The sequence below is a fragment of the Zonotrichia leucophrys genome, chromosome 9 (genome assembly GCF_028769735.1).
Source record: "Zonotrichia leucophrys gambelii isolate GWCS_2022_RI chromosome 9, RI_Zleu_2.0, whole genome shotgun sequence".
Taxonomy (NCBI): Eukaryota; Metazoa; Chordata; class Aves; order Passeriformes; family Passerellidae; genus Zonotrichia; species Zonotrichia leucophrys.
Window position 1 is genome coordinate 11,981,928 of NC_088179.1, and position 15,156 is coordinate 11,997,083.

The following is a 15,156-nucleotide window of genomic DNA, read 5'->3' on the forward strand; positions in this document are numbered from 1 at the left end:
TAACTGATCCAATGGTAAAAAACATTATTCTGTTCTAGGTTAGCCTAAGAGACCACAGACAAATGCTCAAAAAAAAGATTACTAACAAAGTCTGGTTTCATTCTGAAGACTTGAAGACTTTCTTATCTGTAAGGTTTGTTTAAGCACAGGCAGTAGAGAGAGAGACACTGAGACAGCTGTTCCACACCAGGAAACAAAGCTGAGGGATAGCAACCCCCAAATATTAGCCTAAAAAGCAAAAAAGTTGACAGTGTTAAGAGAAATTAAAAGAAAGCAAAAAATTTCCTGTCAAAAGCCATTCCTTTTCAAACTAGCCCATTTTAATGTATTATGTGGGTTAACTCACTTTGATGTATTTGCTTCAGCATAACTTTAAATATGGCTAAAACTCATTCCTCAAAACTGCAGGACAGGGACATAAGCAGATGTGGTTATTTCCAGTGAAAGACGAATCTTTGAAACTCTCTCCCAATCCTGGCAGCTGCAAATAAAGTTTCTGTTCAGAAAGTGTGATATAAAGCTTCTCCAAAGATACACAGTTAAAAAGTGAAGTACTGTTTAGATCATCAAACAGCCTCCATATAAAAACAAACCCAGGAACCATCACTCCTGCTGGGATTGTTCTGCAAGTGTAATGCAAGGCTCCATGGTACACAGGAACTCACTGAAATAACTCCAGTAGCAAACAACCCAAAATCTGACATGCCCATCTCCCATCTACAGATCATTAGAAAATATTTGTCAGTAAATCAGTATTTTAAGAACAGTCATAAATGCAAAGAAACTACCTGATACATCAAGTAACAGCTGCTCCATTAATTTAAAATTACCCTTTATTTTTCTCAAGGTTTTCCAACATGTTGTGCATTTTGGCACGGTAGACTTTGAGACAGTCAGCTTCAAGTTTCTTTAAATTACAAACAGTAGATACAGTAGGAATATTTTAAACCAATTTTTTCAAAATAAATGTCAAGTTAAGACCCTTAGCTTTAAAAGAGACTGCCACCATTTCATTTTCCTGATACAAAATTCAAGTAATTTTAAGAGTAGAAAACTGTCCCTATAAAACATCCTAGTAAAATTTACCAGCATTCTGAAAATAAGCATCAAATTTCCAGTATCCGTTGGGTGCAACTACACATTTAGAAAAATAACTCACTTTAAACAAAGGTCACTTGCTGAAGAAAAGTAAGCTTTCAATAGGATAAGTTCTCAGAACAAATGATAAAACATTTCCTCCTTAGATAACTGATTTAATCCTTGTTCCATCTCTGCAATTAATTTATTTTTTCTTCTAAGGGTGTACATTTCAGTATTGACAACGAATACAGAGATGTTTTCCCTTCGGTATAAACCAGCATATGGAATTATTGCTTACCAGAAACAACTGTAAACAAGATTCATTTGATTTTGTTTTTATGCTGTGATTTTCCTTTCTTTGGTTGGCATCAAATATACAGACCACCACACTTTAGCTGTGTCACTTAACTGACTGAAAACCACGATCAATTTTTCCGATGATTTTGTATTTAGCGTTCCTTGGGGTTTGGGTTTTTTCAATGAAGAAATGGGTTCACTGTGCTTTTCCATTTTCTCTCCTTACCCACTCTTTAGGACAGCAGAATGGAAAAACAAGTAGGACATGTTTACTTTGGGACTCAAGGCTCAGAGCAGATATCAAGAAATCTCCAACAATATTAGAACATTTTCTGTTTTCCTCCTTTTAGCCCAAAGTACCTCTGTTGTGTAGTAACAGTAACTTAGTTTCTTTTATCACCATCTTCCAGAAGAGATCTATAAATAAATGTTTATGTAAAGAACACTGTTGTTGAAGAGGACAAAGAAAAATAAAATTAAGGATCAATAAACGATACTGCAATGTATCTTGTGCCATTCAAGATAGGAAGTCCTTCGTGTAAATGTGTAAGTCTTCCTGGGTGCATGAAGCTCCATCCTTTCCTGGGGGACTCAATGGAGCAGTTGTACCTAAGGAATTTACATCCACCTCCCTGTAGTAAAGACACAAACAGAATAAACCCCAAACATTTATCTTGTGCTTTAACAAATTCATTTTTATATATCCATCACTTCAAATAATTTGCTATTATTAATAGGCTGAGTTTTTTCTTTTACCTTCCCTTAGCAAGGTTGTTTACATGACACTATCTTTAGAGCATTAATTAACAGACAAGTACTTGCAACTAGATTTCCCCTTGTCTTATTTAGCATTCACTGCATAAAAACTAATTCAAGCAACAAATCTGACAAACAGATCCTCAATAACTTCACTATAGATTCTAGCAGAGAGAAGCAAATTGCATTCACAGGCCTTGTTTTAGGACTGCACCCCTACCCAGGACAGCATTTAAACAAATCTTAATTAATCTGGCTGCTGCTTTCACTCTGAAGGTGTGCTTTTTAAAATAGTAAGTGTGCCAAGCACATTTATTGGTGTTAAGTACTATGAATGATAAAAGGCTCATAAACACAACAGGTTAAATTTCTCTGTCAGTAAAAGCTAGATATTATTGCCACTGCTCTGCCTAGCTCCACACTCTGGGGACTGTTTTATTTGAATCAGTATCAGACCAGAAAATAATTTAGCTCAGAAAAAAAAATGAACAGACACAATAGTTAAATTTCATTCTGTGGCTGATCTAAAAAAGAACCATTAAGAAAAATTCTACAGAAAAGAAGTCACTTGAGGCAACTTGGCACTATTTACACTCTTTTGAAAAATTAGTTTTCACTGTACAGAAATGAAGCATTTCAGAAATGTTAAAAATGAAATGACAAACATCTCCTAAGTTTTTCTTCAAACCCCTTCTCTCCCACCATCTGAAACCAGTTTGATCAATTCAGCCTGACTGCATCAACAGTTCTGGATCCTGGAGTTGAGCAAATACAGTGCTTGTCAAAAAGCCACAAGGCATAATGTATCTCAATTTGTGATGTGCATCTATTCCTTCTCAGCTGGGTCTCTATGCATTTGGGCTCTAATATTAGATACTCAAAGAACATTTTTTAAGGCAGTAACTCACCTGGAAGTCCTCTCCTACTTTGTTGAGGGCGATGTTGATGGTGAACGTGGAGGAGTCGTGGTGAGGTCTGAGCGACCGCTGTCTGTCAGGGCTGTATTTCACAACAAAGTTCAGCAGAGCATAGCCCTGCAACAAAACACAGGCAGACCTCAAGCTGTGAGCTGCCAAGTCACACACAGGATTCCTGGGAGTTTGTTTAAAGCTGAGTTAAAATAAAACATCAACAACATTCACCTTTAACTGCTGTTATGCCATATATAAACTCCCAACCAAACCGAAGAAGCGTATTCATTACAATACTTAAATTTAGTCACACCATGGAGTAATTTCTGCAAAAGCTTTTAACTCATACCTTGGTATAGTAGCCAGCAAAGACTTTTAGTGTGACTGGGGCAATGAACTCTCGTATGAAATGCAGCCATTCATTATCCAGTCCTATTTGCTTCATGTGAATGTCATCGGTTGGGACATTTTCATAACCTCCAGAAATGCGGCTGTCCTAGTGAAAACACCACAAATAGCTTGGAAACAGGAACATGGGATGTTTCTGACATTTCAACAAATATTTATTTATAATCTGCAGAATCACAGAACTGCAACAAAGCAACATTTCAGGGGCTGTCTGTACAGCAAATTCCACAGCTAACTGCCAAAGAAAGAAGTGTGCTGAGAGCAAAACCTCGAAGTTTTTATAGGATAAGCCAATATTCAGATGTGTCACCTGTAAATAAAAGGGTTTCTTGGGATAAAAAGTTTTATTTATTGAGCTGCAGATGCAACTGAAATTCTATCACATCAAGAGACTTCAGGCCTCAACTTGACAGGGTAATATATGATGAAATAATTTGAAGATAAAAGTATGTTAAAATTCTTTCCAGAGGCTCCTACCTACATAATTATGACTATAGTTTCTCATGGTACCACATTTATGAATAAGAGAAGCATTCGTCTGATTTTAGTGGTAGTTAATAAATACCTTGAATTCTCTGAGAATGTTGACACAATATCTCCTAACATTTTCAGGTAACTCCTTAAGGGGACAAGTCTGACAAATCAGTACTTAAGAGGTAAATGAGTAAAACTTGTCTGAACAGTTATCAACAGCTGCCCAAAATCAGCCTTGGGTAACTGTCAGGTACCTGCTCCAGAGCTGCACCCCTGTTGGTGTCTAATGTGCTGATTCCAAGTCTGCACTGGGTTTATGTGGCACAGCTCGGGCAGCAGGGGGGCTGCAGGGGTGGCCTTCGTGAGAAGCTGCTGGAAACTTCCCGTGTGGAGCCAATGCCAGCCACACCTGCCCCTGCCAAGGCTGCGCCCAGCAGTGACAGAGACAGCACCTCTGCGGCGGCAGTGCCTTTCAGAAAGGGGATAAGTGGGGAAAAGGTGTTTTTAAAATGTTGTTTCATTGCTCATTGTATTACCAATTGAACCAGAGTACAAAGTAAACTAATTTGCTCACACTGAGTCTGTTTTGCCCTGTGTTGGCCATTGAATGATCTTTCCTTGTCCTTATCTCTCTAGTAAAACTCTTCTATACTTTCTCTCTCCAGTCCAGCTGAGGGCAATGACAGAGTGACTTTGGTGGGTGCCTGGCATCCAGCCTGGGTCAGCACCAAAACATTAATTGAAGAATGCCTCTAAATCTACTGGAGAAGCAGCTACATGGTAGACTAAACTAAGCACTTCTTACCACAAAGCACATGTTTCAGACCATTGGCAATTGTTGGGATGTTTGTTTGTTGCAGGACACTGTGACTTACTGTTGTAAAAGTAGTTAAGATCACTCATTAAGATTATGTTTATATAGGATGACACTTACTTGGTGTTTTCCACCAGACCATTGCCCAAAATGTTCCATTTCTTCTACTAATTCATCACAGGCAGTGTCAGAAAATATGGGAAACCAAAACACATCTGGACAGGGCTACAAGAAAACCCCAAACAATTAGAAACTTGATTCTCAAGCACATTCTCACAAAAGCAAAAACACTAAGAGTATCAATGCACCCAACACCTTCTGTGCCTTGTGGCTCTTAATCACAACTCTGGTCTTCCCCATTACAGGTTAAGATGGAAAACAGCTTAAAACTTAACATTGCTTTACACAGAGAAAACTTATCCCAGCGTTTTAGAGAGGCAATGTTCATTAAATCACTGTCCCCAGTTGTCACAACTGATCATCCAACACAAGTGCTCTGCCCAGATCAGTTGCATAAAGCAAGCAGTCTATATCAAATGGCAGAAATTCAGTTCTAATCCAAAACATTAAAAAACTGTTTGGTCACAGACCAAAACAGTATTTGCATGGAAATATTTACTGCATGCCAATTTATTATCATTCATGCAAATTTCTAAAAAACTACTTTTACTCACCTGTTCTACTATGTTATCAGTGAAGATCTTTGAGTAGTTTGGATTTATGTAAGTTTCCTTCCAATCCTAAAAAAAACATTATTTAAAAACATTACAGCAGAACAACGATATTTGTAAGTGATAAAAAATAATTTCTATTCTATTCATTTGCTCTAATGAAAGCACCTGAAAAAATTCAAAATTTTTTTTTATTCTCATAAACAAACTCATTCCCATCATGTCAAAAATCATGAAACCTGTTACCTCAGGGCCACATCTCCAATTTCATGCTCTGGTCACCAGCTGGCTTACTGATATGATATATTGTCATTTGCGGGGATGGGTAAGAACCTTTTAGCACATGATCAATATTTAGCACACAGTAAACAAAAGTTCTCCACATAAAGCCTTTAAATTTCAAGTCCTTGATAATATATAAATTTATACTTTTTTTTTTAAATGAAATAACTTTTTAACAATCATTAGATGCATACCACAGGATTCTCAAAGATTTGCCAGAGGTCATTGTTGTAGTGGGAAGTATTGTAGTTGGCTGTAGAAAGAAGTCTTCCAAATTCATGTCTGTTGGTAATGTACATGAAAACACCCTATACCAATTAGAGAAAGCATCATTAGCAAAACTGTCCATCTTAGCAAAGCTTTAAAAAGGTTTTCATGATTGTGCTTTTATAAAATATAACCACACATTTGCACACATATATTGTAAAAGTGCTGTTAATTAAGCATCCTAATTTTCAAATGGTTGATTGTAATCACCAACTACTCTTCATAACTTCTTGTTTACAAGCATTTACTTGCATTTATTTTCCAAACACATTAAACCAAGACATATTGTTGAGAACATATGTAGAGTTATAGAAAGGAAAAAGCAGAGGAGTGATTGGTCGATTTGCTTTCCAGAAAACTTAAGCAGACACTGAAAGAACCTGATCTCAAACTGAAAATGCTCACAACACAAGAAAATCAACATCTAGGGTTTAGTTTCAAATTAAAACCTGAAAGAATAAGCTAATAATCAAAGGACTCATGAGAGTCAGAACAAGAAACTTATTTCAGAGTATTCACTACATGATCCGTCTGGTGAATTGGCCTGAAATAAAAAGATATTGGCAAATACAGCACACAAGAATATTCAGATCAGCATCCAAAACAGCTGAGCACTCTGAAGTCTGTTCATGTAATTATATGGAAGATATCAAGTAAGATACAGCTGTATTATCAAGCTATTAACAGAAGGTATTAACAGAACTCTCTTGATTAGAAGTAGTAGCAGAAAATAGTATTTTTAAAAGAAACTTAGGTTTTATGAAAAAATGTATTTTGAAAAGAAACTTAGGTTCTAAGTTTCTTTTAGAAACTTAGAATTCTAAACTTTTTTCGTTTAAGGTTTTTCAGACTAAAACTTTTTTTCTGAAATATTTGTGACTTTTGGATTTGCAGCAGATGAAGGCATTACCATTTGGGTACTTTGGTACTTCTATGTTTTTGTCTGAAAAAGAGTTAAACTGTTAGAAAGATAACGATTATGTTAAACATGCCCAGCTCTGGGCACTTATCAAATCATAAAATAGCTGCAGCAGGGAGAATAAGGAGGGCCTGGGTGAAATAAACCAGCTTAAAGTGACAATGTGGTCACAGAGGGGGCCTGGCAGACCTACAAGTGATCTGAGCTTCACTCCTTCCTAGGACTGCTCCATCCATCTCAGCTACAGAAGCAGTGTCAGCACACCTTGACCTCAGAAGCAGTGAGGAACCCCCTGAGGAAACCAAGAGCCTCTCTGAGATGCTTTCAGCTGGCATGAAAAACCTGTCCTGGCAAAAACCTGAACCTCAGCAGACTGGAGAGAAAGCCAGAGCAGTGTTTCATCAGAGGAAGTGGACAGAGGAGAAGTATCTTCCTGTGGTAGAGTGATACTGCATGTAACAATAACTAATGAATAAAAAACAAATAAAGCAACACCTTTGGGGCTCTGAGCATATGGAATGTTTCCGAAGAGGGGGAGTCTTTTTCCCTTTGTAAAGTCTAAAATGAAGGAGAATCATCACATCAGTTTTCTGACACAATCTTTCTCTTTTCCCAACTAGTTTTAGGTTTCCACAGGTACATCAGGGAAATAGCAGCCTTTGACCAAAGCTGATCAACATGCATCTCCAAGCAAAGCTCTTCATACACATGTCAAAGCTGTTTCCACCAGCCCCTTCTTATCTGCTGCAGTACAAAACCAAGCACGTTCCAAACCCTCCTACAGCCCAGACTGACAGAGGAAAAGAGGAAGCAATTTTCTCATGAGCCAGTCAGATTAGGTTAATGAGCACATGGAAAGCACAGGTTTTGCAGGGACTGATGCTGAGGAGGTTTGGATACAACAGGACTGGACGGGGATGTTCTGAAGAATCAGCACCAACAGAGGAAATCATGCCTTGTTATGAGGGAATAAAAAAATTAATACTTGCCAACTTTTCTTGTTCAATTCAGCAAAAATATTTTTCAATGCTATAGTGTCTGGAAATAGGTCTGGTTTAGGTCTTATTTGTCTCTGTGCTGAAACTAGTGTAAATATCAGTAGAAATATGGATTTACAGATTCATAACTTTACAGTACAAATAAGTTCTCTCATTTCTCCCAGGTTAACACAAGTAGCATTTATCTGATACAGTTTTAACCTATCTAGAAAAATTAATGAGTATTTCCTGCTCTCTAAGAAAATTCCTACAATTTCTTAAACCACCTAGGTTTTTATTTACCACTGCCCATCATTAATTTCAATATATATCTACTTAATAAAAAATAGCAAAATATTCCAACTTAGTCTGGTGGAAGTTTCACACTGTATAAAAATGTGCACAATAGAGATTATCCAAATGCATTGGTAAATTTTAAGTCACATACAGCAGAGCAGTTGAGCTCTCTTTCCTCTACTGAGGTTGTGCCAAGGAGAAAGATATTTTAACCTCAACAGAAATTTTCAGGGAATTTAACTAGAAAACACCATGCAGTCATTGTATCAGTGCATTGGCCTTGAAAAAACCTCTGTTCTCAACAATTTCAAAAATACACCTGAAGGGTTTTATCACACAAAAATTGGCCAGTACTTTGAATTAGAAGTAAAACATAATATCCAAGATCAATCAAGTGAAGCAGTCTATGAGTACAGCAGGACACAAAGAAATGTGTGTATTTGCAAGCAAGCTGTTTCAGATACACCTTACCATCTCCCTGGCATTCCTGCAGAGTGCCATATCAGGATCCAGCTTATCACGCATGAAATAGTTCTTTTCTTTCATCTCAGACCTCAGAGTCTGTCCCTTAATCAAGTATATATTAGCCATGTAAGGGATATTCCATACTCCTCTGTTGAAAAAAAGAAAAACGAACACAAAAATAGTTTAATGCTATGAAAACTGATTTGTTGCCTATTCTATTAAATCAGCATCTCTGTATTTGCTGACAATACTAAGCAAGTTGCAAGGAGAAGAAGTTGAAAGGTTCCCAAGACACTTGGAAAACTACATCTGGACATCTCAAAAGTAGGCGTAGGCAGTAATTCAATTTTCATGAAATACTGTTATAAAAATATTGCAAGGTCAAATTCTCTATGGAATTTTAACTACACATGTACTTCATGTTTCCATAGTTAAGGCCATCAGTCAAACTCTCATTTAATATTATTTTACAATACCAGATGGAGAAAGTAACTCCAAAACAGATTTTTAAATGAGTTTAAAGACTTCACTGAGACTCCACACAGCTGGTCTGACCTCCTCACACAAACACCCACAGACCACAGTAGGCCATGTATTTATGAGAGTTGAGCCAAATTCAACACAAAAGCATTGCTTTCAAAATGCTCCCGCTGCAGATTTCCCCCCTCTCAGTGCCACAAGCACATCTTTTAGAACAGTAGGACTGAAAACAAGCCAGCCCTATTCAAGCAGTCTGTTTCAGACCCTTTTGTTCTTCCAGGGCAAAGAAAAGCATCACCATATGGAACAGTGAAGCTTAGAACAACTGAACATCACGTTAATTTAGGGGAGGGATAAACCCAAAAGTTTATCCTTGACACGAGTATTGCTGAAGAGCTCCTTAAGATATACATGACATCATATATACACACAAAGAAGTTATAGCTGTTCCATTGATTAAGCATTTGCCCCAAGGAGATGACAAAGTCATTTAATGAATACAACAACCATTCCTTTTGCCTGAGGTTCCAGGGATGTAGAGTTTTGGGTTTGCTTTTTGTTTATCTTGCCTTTTTCTGTACTGGTGCACTGGTGAGCACCCAGACACCATCAGACAGGTACCAGTAATGGCTGTGTCCAGACCTGACACCAGCTCTTCACATTAAACACTTGGCTTTTTTTTCAAGCTGTGAGTGGGAGTAAACAAGTGTATTTCTATGAAACAGAAAACACAAAAATATAGCTAACCTCATCTCTCCAGGAGTAATACCATACTCATATCTTCATGCAATATGTTGCTAATAACCACTGGGTGCCCTAATTTTAACAATTAGTTTGCAGTTACTTACACTCTGTTCCCTTGCACAATGTCCACATAATCTTCTGATCGAGCATAATAACCATCAGGGCTCAGAGCACCCCAGAAATTAGACCAAAGCTTCCCGTGGCGAGTTACGAGTGGAGCAATTATCTTCCTGTGAAGTGACAGATTGAATAAGAAAATATGAAAATCTGAAATTGAAATTCACATCAGGAATTGCTGTTTTACAGGAACAAAATGCTTTGTGAATTGTTGGCCCTCAAGCCTGTTATGAACTATGGCAATGAAATACCACAAGTAAACAAAGAGAATTTAACTCTGCAAAAATAAACAGGATCATATTTTCTCTGGACAGACCCCAGAGAATCCTTTCAATTTAGAGGAAATTCTACAAAATAGGAGATTTACTATACCTGTTCTGTTCTATCAGTATTCTTAAAGTTTTTGGGTTTGTCAGGACAACATCTGCATCTATGCTTAAGTAATATTCACACGTTTTATCCTGGCGACAAAGGTCCCTAAGAGACAAAAAGGAATTATTAACTCATGTTAATAATAGTGTCCACATGGACAGAAAAAAAAAATCACAAATAAAACAAAGATTTTAAAAAACCCCAATCTACAAGTAAGCACTGAACTGATTCAATGAACTAGAAGTCCTCTGCAGCACAGTATTGTAAAGGAAGGTATCTTTAGACTTCAGTAGTTTCATTAACTAGAGGATTAAAATACATGGATTAGATGCCTTTTATTTTCCTTTTAATTAACTAAGTGGCCTCTAGCTTTTACCAAGTCCACTAATGCCTTCTATAGAGTGCCCTAATAGAAAATGGGGCAGGGGAAACATGCCATTAATTTATATGGCTGGGTATCAGTACAATCACTTAACAGTGAAGTATGACGTTATTTAGTAAGCTCCTCTAGCAACTGGCTGTAATGCTGTCTTTGGAAAAAGATTCCACAGATGCAATCCAAATGATAATTGAAACCTTATGGAGAGTGTAAGACAAAAACTTATAAACCTTTATAAGGAAACATATATTTAAAGACGTCTTTGTCTTTTTGACCTACAAGAACAACAAAGTTGGTAAAGAGAAATATAAACCAATTGCAAAGGCAGTGAATTTATACTGGAGAAAGTAACTGAATGTCTCCATACACTATTTCTATCAGTGGTGAATTTGATCTCAGAAGAACAAACTGCACAAATTCCCATGCCTTCAAGAGAAAGACAAAGAAAACACATTCTATTGTAAATATGAAAGATACACAGACTATGTTTGTATGTTTCTGGCAGGATGGACTTGCTAGGCCAAGACTTGGTATAGTGAATTCAGCTTTCCTATGCCATCAGAATAATAGGAGATTATAAGTAATCAAATAAACTTTTAGAGAAGGTGGAACAATTTCCTCAAGTCAATACTACAGAAATAGCTTCCTATCATACAGTTGGCATTATTAAATTTGTCTATTTTCCCTATTTTAATTCCACCATAACAGCTTGAAACATTATCTTAATTCTTGTTTTAAAATATCTATAATCAGAGCTTTAGTTAAAGTTCCACTTGATTTGATACCTTTTATACTGCACTTGGCATTAGATGTATTTTTTTTTCCAAAAACATTCAGCTCCTTTATCCTTATTCTAGTGAGGAAAAGAGACTTGAGACCAGATTTGATCCCAGCCACAACACTTTCCAGCACTGCCCCAAAAGCAGGTAAACCCTCTGCTGCTAACAAAAACATGAAGAGAATTCATTTTAATGATAAAAATGTGATAAAGTGGAACAAATTTATATTTAGTTATAGGCAAATATACCTAGAAAATTAATTACATAATAGCAAAATGCATTGTCCTTTAACTTTTGTCTGTTTTTCTGCCCCCTCATCCCTTTTAAATCCAGACCCAGGAAATTCTACTCCAACTGGTCCCTGTGCTTAGTGTTAGAAACCCTCCTGTGCCTCATTCACATAACAATCCAAACCACAAAATAAAAATTAAAACTTTTGGTCACACTCAGTCATTCAGTACTCAATTGAGAGCTCTCTAAAAGCATTCCGGTTCTAAATAGTCAGGAAATTTCAAGGTTACTATTCTGACTTATTTTTTCTCCTATTTCTTTCTCTACAGTGTTGAAGATTGGATCACCCCATGGCAGAACTTATCCTTCACATCTGACATGATGGCTTGTATCTGAAAATGCTGGAAGAATTAGGCTGCAAGCATGAAGTTCTGCCATTTGGTGATCCTTTGCACTTTAAGGTCACTAAAAAAATCTCCCCAAATCACTACAGGTTTCACATGGAGGGAAAGACAGTGATAAAAGGTTCAGTCAAAATTAATAAAGCAAGCACACCCTCCAGAAATTAATGCATCTTCTCTTCAGGCTTTCAGTGTTGCCCAGTAGCTTTGCCCAAGGAAATAAATGTAACCCTTTCTATCCTCATGGAATACTCTGGTTTAGAGTACTACATTCTTACAGTGCATGCTAACCTCTCCAGAGGTAGAAATCCCAGATTATATGTGAAACTATTTGTATGCATATCCACCTCACTCCCAGGAACAGTGGAAAGTGTTTTCTGGCAAAGCTCATGTATAAAATGCTTCCTTATCTACATTCAAAGGCTAAACTCTTCAATCTACTTGCTTTCTACCCCACCTGCTCTGAAGTAAGACCAAATGTTGAAAAGAAAGCTGTGTCCTTGTACATCACTTAGAGTAATTTCAATGCAGCAATTAGCAACAATTCAGAAGAAAGCCAAGAGTTTTGGTTGGCAGTGTGAAGCTCAGCAGTTTAAAGTATTTTGCAATCAGAGTGATGTCTGACTGAGTTTACAAACCACAATCCATCTGGAACAGTGACCTCATCTGAAAATGGGAGAATGTCACAGCTCTTCCCTTCATCACACTTTCCACTGAGATAGTCCAAGGTTCTGCTTGGTTGTGACAGAGACAAACTGTCCCCCCAATTCCTCTGCCATTGAACCTTCTTCTCTTTTTTTTAGACATAGTTTGAACTTGATTAATTACAAGTTATCATTTTCAGACGTCTCAGTTTGGAAATACAATTCCAAATATGCACTGCAAGGCCAGAAGGAGAACACTTAAATAATTTGACAGATCTCTGAAAGAAAAGGTGTTCCAGATACAAGTCTGAAGCCAAAACCCTGGGTGACATATCCTGCCATTTAGGGTTACATTTTGCATCTCTCTAGACAGCCACAATGAGCACATTCCCAGTTAAAAGCTTAGATAAATGACGTTTTTTATAAAGTTTTGGAAAATTCCTACCCTGTTCTGCTACTAATATTTTTGAGGGAAGAACAAAAAAGAACCAACTATCCTAAAAGAGAAATCCTGAAGGCTGTAAGTACCAGGAGAAATAAGATTATGGAAAACATACTTTTTATAAATAAAAGCTCAGAAGTGAATATTTCCCAACTTTCTGTTATTACTTGAACATATTTAATTGCTTTTCATGTTTTCTGTCATAACAAATTCTGTAACAGCTGGCTGAAATCTCATCTGCAACAAAGGCAAAAACAAAGATGATTTTTCCATCAAGAAAAAAAGAACTAGCTGTAAGAACTCATACCTTATACACAAAGGCCAAAAAAAAAGAAAGATATGGAAATGCCACTCCAGTGTTTCAAGTGTAAAGATGACAGGTTTCCAGGTCTTTGGGTGAGATTTAGTAATACTATAGACATTGATGACACTGAAGATTCTGCCTCACGTTGTCCATATAACAACAAAAAGGAAAAGGCAACTCCAGAAACTCCACCTCAGTTACACACAATATGCACCAAAAAAAAGTTTGTCATGAGTGTACATCTGCTTTAGAGAGTATTGGAAGCAGAGAAAGAATGATTTATAAATATGTGAATGGGTGCTTAGACTACCACTGGCCATCTGCAGCATTTCCTAGAAAGGCGAGGGGAGAGCTGTGGACCTCAGCCAGAGATCAGCCTCCAGCACAACAAAGCTCCATTCAAACCAACTTCCAAGAACACCACAGAGACTCAAGACCTTAATTCTTTCAGCTGAGCCTATGAACAGCCTATGCTCACCCTCTGAGCAGAAATGGCCTTTTGAAATCCACTCCTGTGCTCTGACACTCAGGGAAGATCTGGCAGAAGTGTGAGTCCAAGTGTGATCATGGAATGAATCCTGCTGCAGGGCCACAGCAAGGTGCTCCTGACCTTGCTGGGATCCTGGGCTGAGAACTGAACTCCATCATCATGTGGCTGATGTGCTGGGAGAGCCACAAGCCACTGTGCAGGAGCCAAGCCAGCTGCAGCACTGAAGGGACCCTGCGACAGGCAGGGCTGGCAGGGGACACAAACTCCAAGGCCCAACTTTGGGCACAGAAAATGCCAGGTTAAAAAGCTAAAGTTTTGGATAGTCTAGTAAGAACAAAAGAAAAAAGCAAGACCAAACAAAGTCAGTTGCCTTTGTGAGAAACTTCTGCTTGAGCCCTTCTGAAGGATATTCCTGCCTCTTTGAACCACAGGAAGAAAGAGAATTCAGTCACCCTCACATCCAGGTCAAGCTTTAACCATATGCTTATTTAAATATAATGTCACTTAAGAAAAAAAAAATAAAAAAAACAGAGGAAGCACTGGGACAAAGAGCAATTGTTAAAAGCTATCCAATGCAAAAATGAAAAAAATTCTGCAGTAAGGTAGCTGGAAAATAAAAAAAAAAATACTATGCCTTGTCTAGGCCATCATCACAAGATAAGATGACAGACTGTTGGAGTAGCCCAAACCAGAGAGATTTTTCCACAACAATCAACAACTTTTTATATTAGACAGAAACCATAAAACATTTGACAATTCATGTCTTATGTCTAGATCTTTTCTACCACAAAAGCTCCCATTTTCACAGGGGAAGATGTAAACATTAAAGGCACAAATAATACACGTGGCAAGATGAAAAAATGTGAGTGCATTCATCACTATAACAGATTTATAGATTAGAACCTACATTCCCATGTTCCGGGCTTCTGCTTGACTCAGGTTTTCTTCAGGTCCAACAATTTTAATATTTCTGATAATGTTCTTGGCTTTTTCCCAGAATTTCTTGATGTGCTTTTCATGGTAAACCTCCTGTAATCATGTAAACATTTTTTACTGCAAATGCAAGGCACCAATAGGTATGAATCATGAACACAGTGTCCAAGAACACACTGTATTCTGTCCTAAAGAAACAGATGCCAAACAGTGTTTGAAGAT

The 15,156-nt window shown here is 37.4% G+C and overlaps 1 protein-coding gene across 2 annotated transcripts in view; it reads right to left on the reverse strand.

Annotated features, from left to right (window-relative positions):
* Window positions 1-815: 815 nt before the first annotated feature.
* The window catches only part of PLOD2 (procollagen-lysine,2-oxoglutarate 5-dioxygenase 2), a 48,237-nt gene continuing 33,896 nt past the window's right edge, over window positions 816-15,156 (reverse strand). Inside the window, exons 10-20 of one of the 2 annotated variants that reach the window (XM_064721202.1) lie at window positions 14,909-15,030; window positions 10,332-10,436; window positions 9,947-10,072; window positions 8,625-8,766; window positions 7,375-7,437; window positions 5,888-6,001; window positions 5,415-5,480; window positions 4,861-4,965; window positions 3,394-3,540; window positions 3,042-3,167; window positions 816-2,009 (exon numbers count right to left, since the gene is read on the reverse strand). In XM_064721202.1, coding sequence (XP_064577272.1) covers window positions 1,854-2,009; window positions 3,042-3,167; window positions 3,394-3,540; window positions 4,861-4,965; window positions 5,415-5,480; window positions 5,888-6,001; window positions 7,375-7,437; window positions 8,625-8,766; window positions 9,947-10,072; window positions 10,332-10,436; window positions 14,909-15,030 — 1,272 coding nt within the window. In that variant the 3' untranslated portion in view covers window positions 816-1,853. The remainder of the gene's footprint in view (window positions 2,010-3,041; window positions 3,168-3,393; window positions 3,541-4,860; window positions 4,966-5,414; window positions 5,481-5,887; window positions 6,002-7,374; window positions 7,438-8,624; window positions 8,767-9,946; window positions 10,073-10,331; window positions 10,437-14,908; window positions 15,031-15,156) is intronic. The other variant, XM_064721203.1, reaches the window with a different exon arrangement.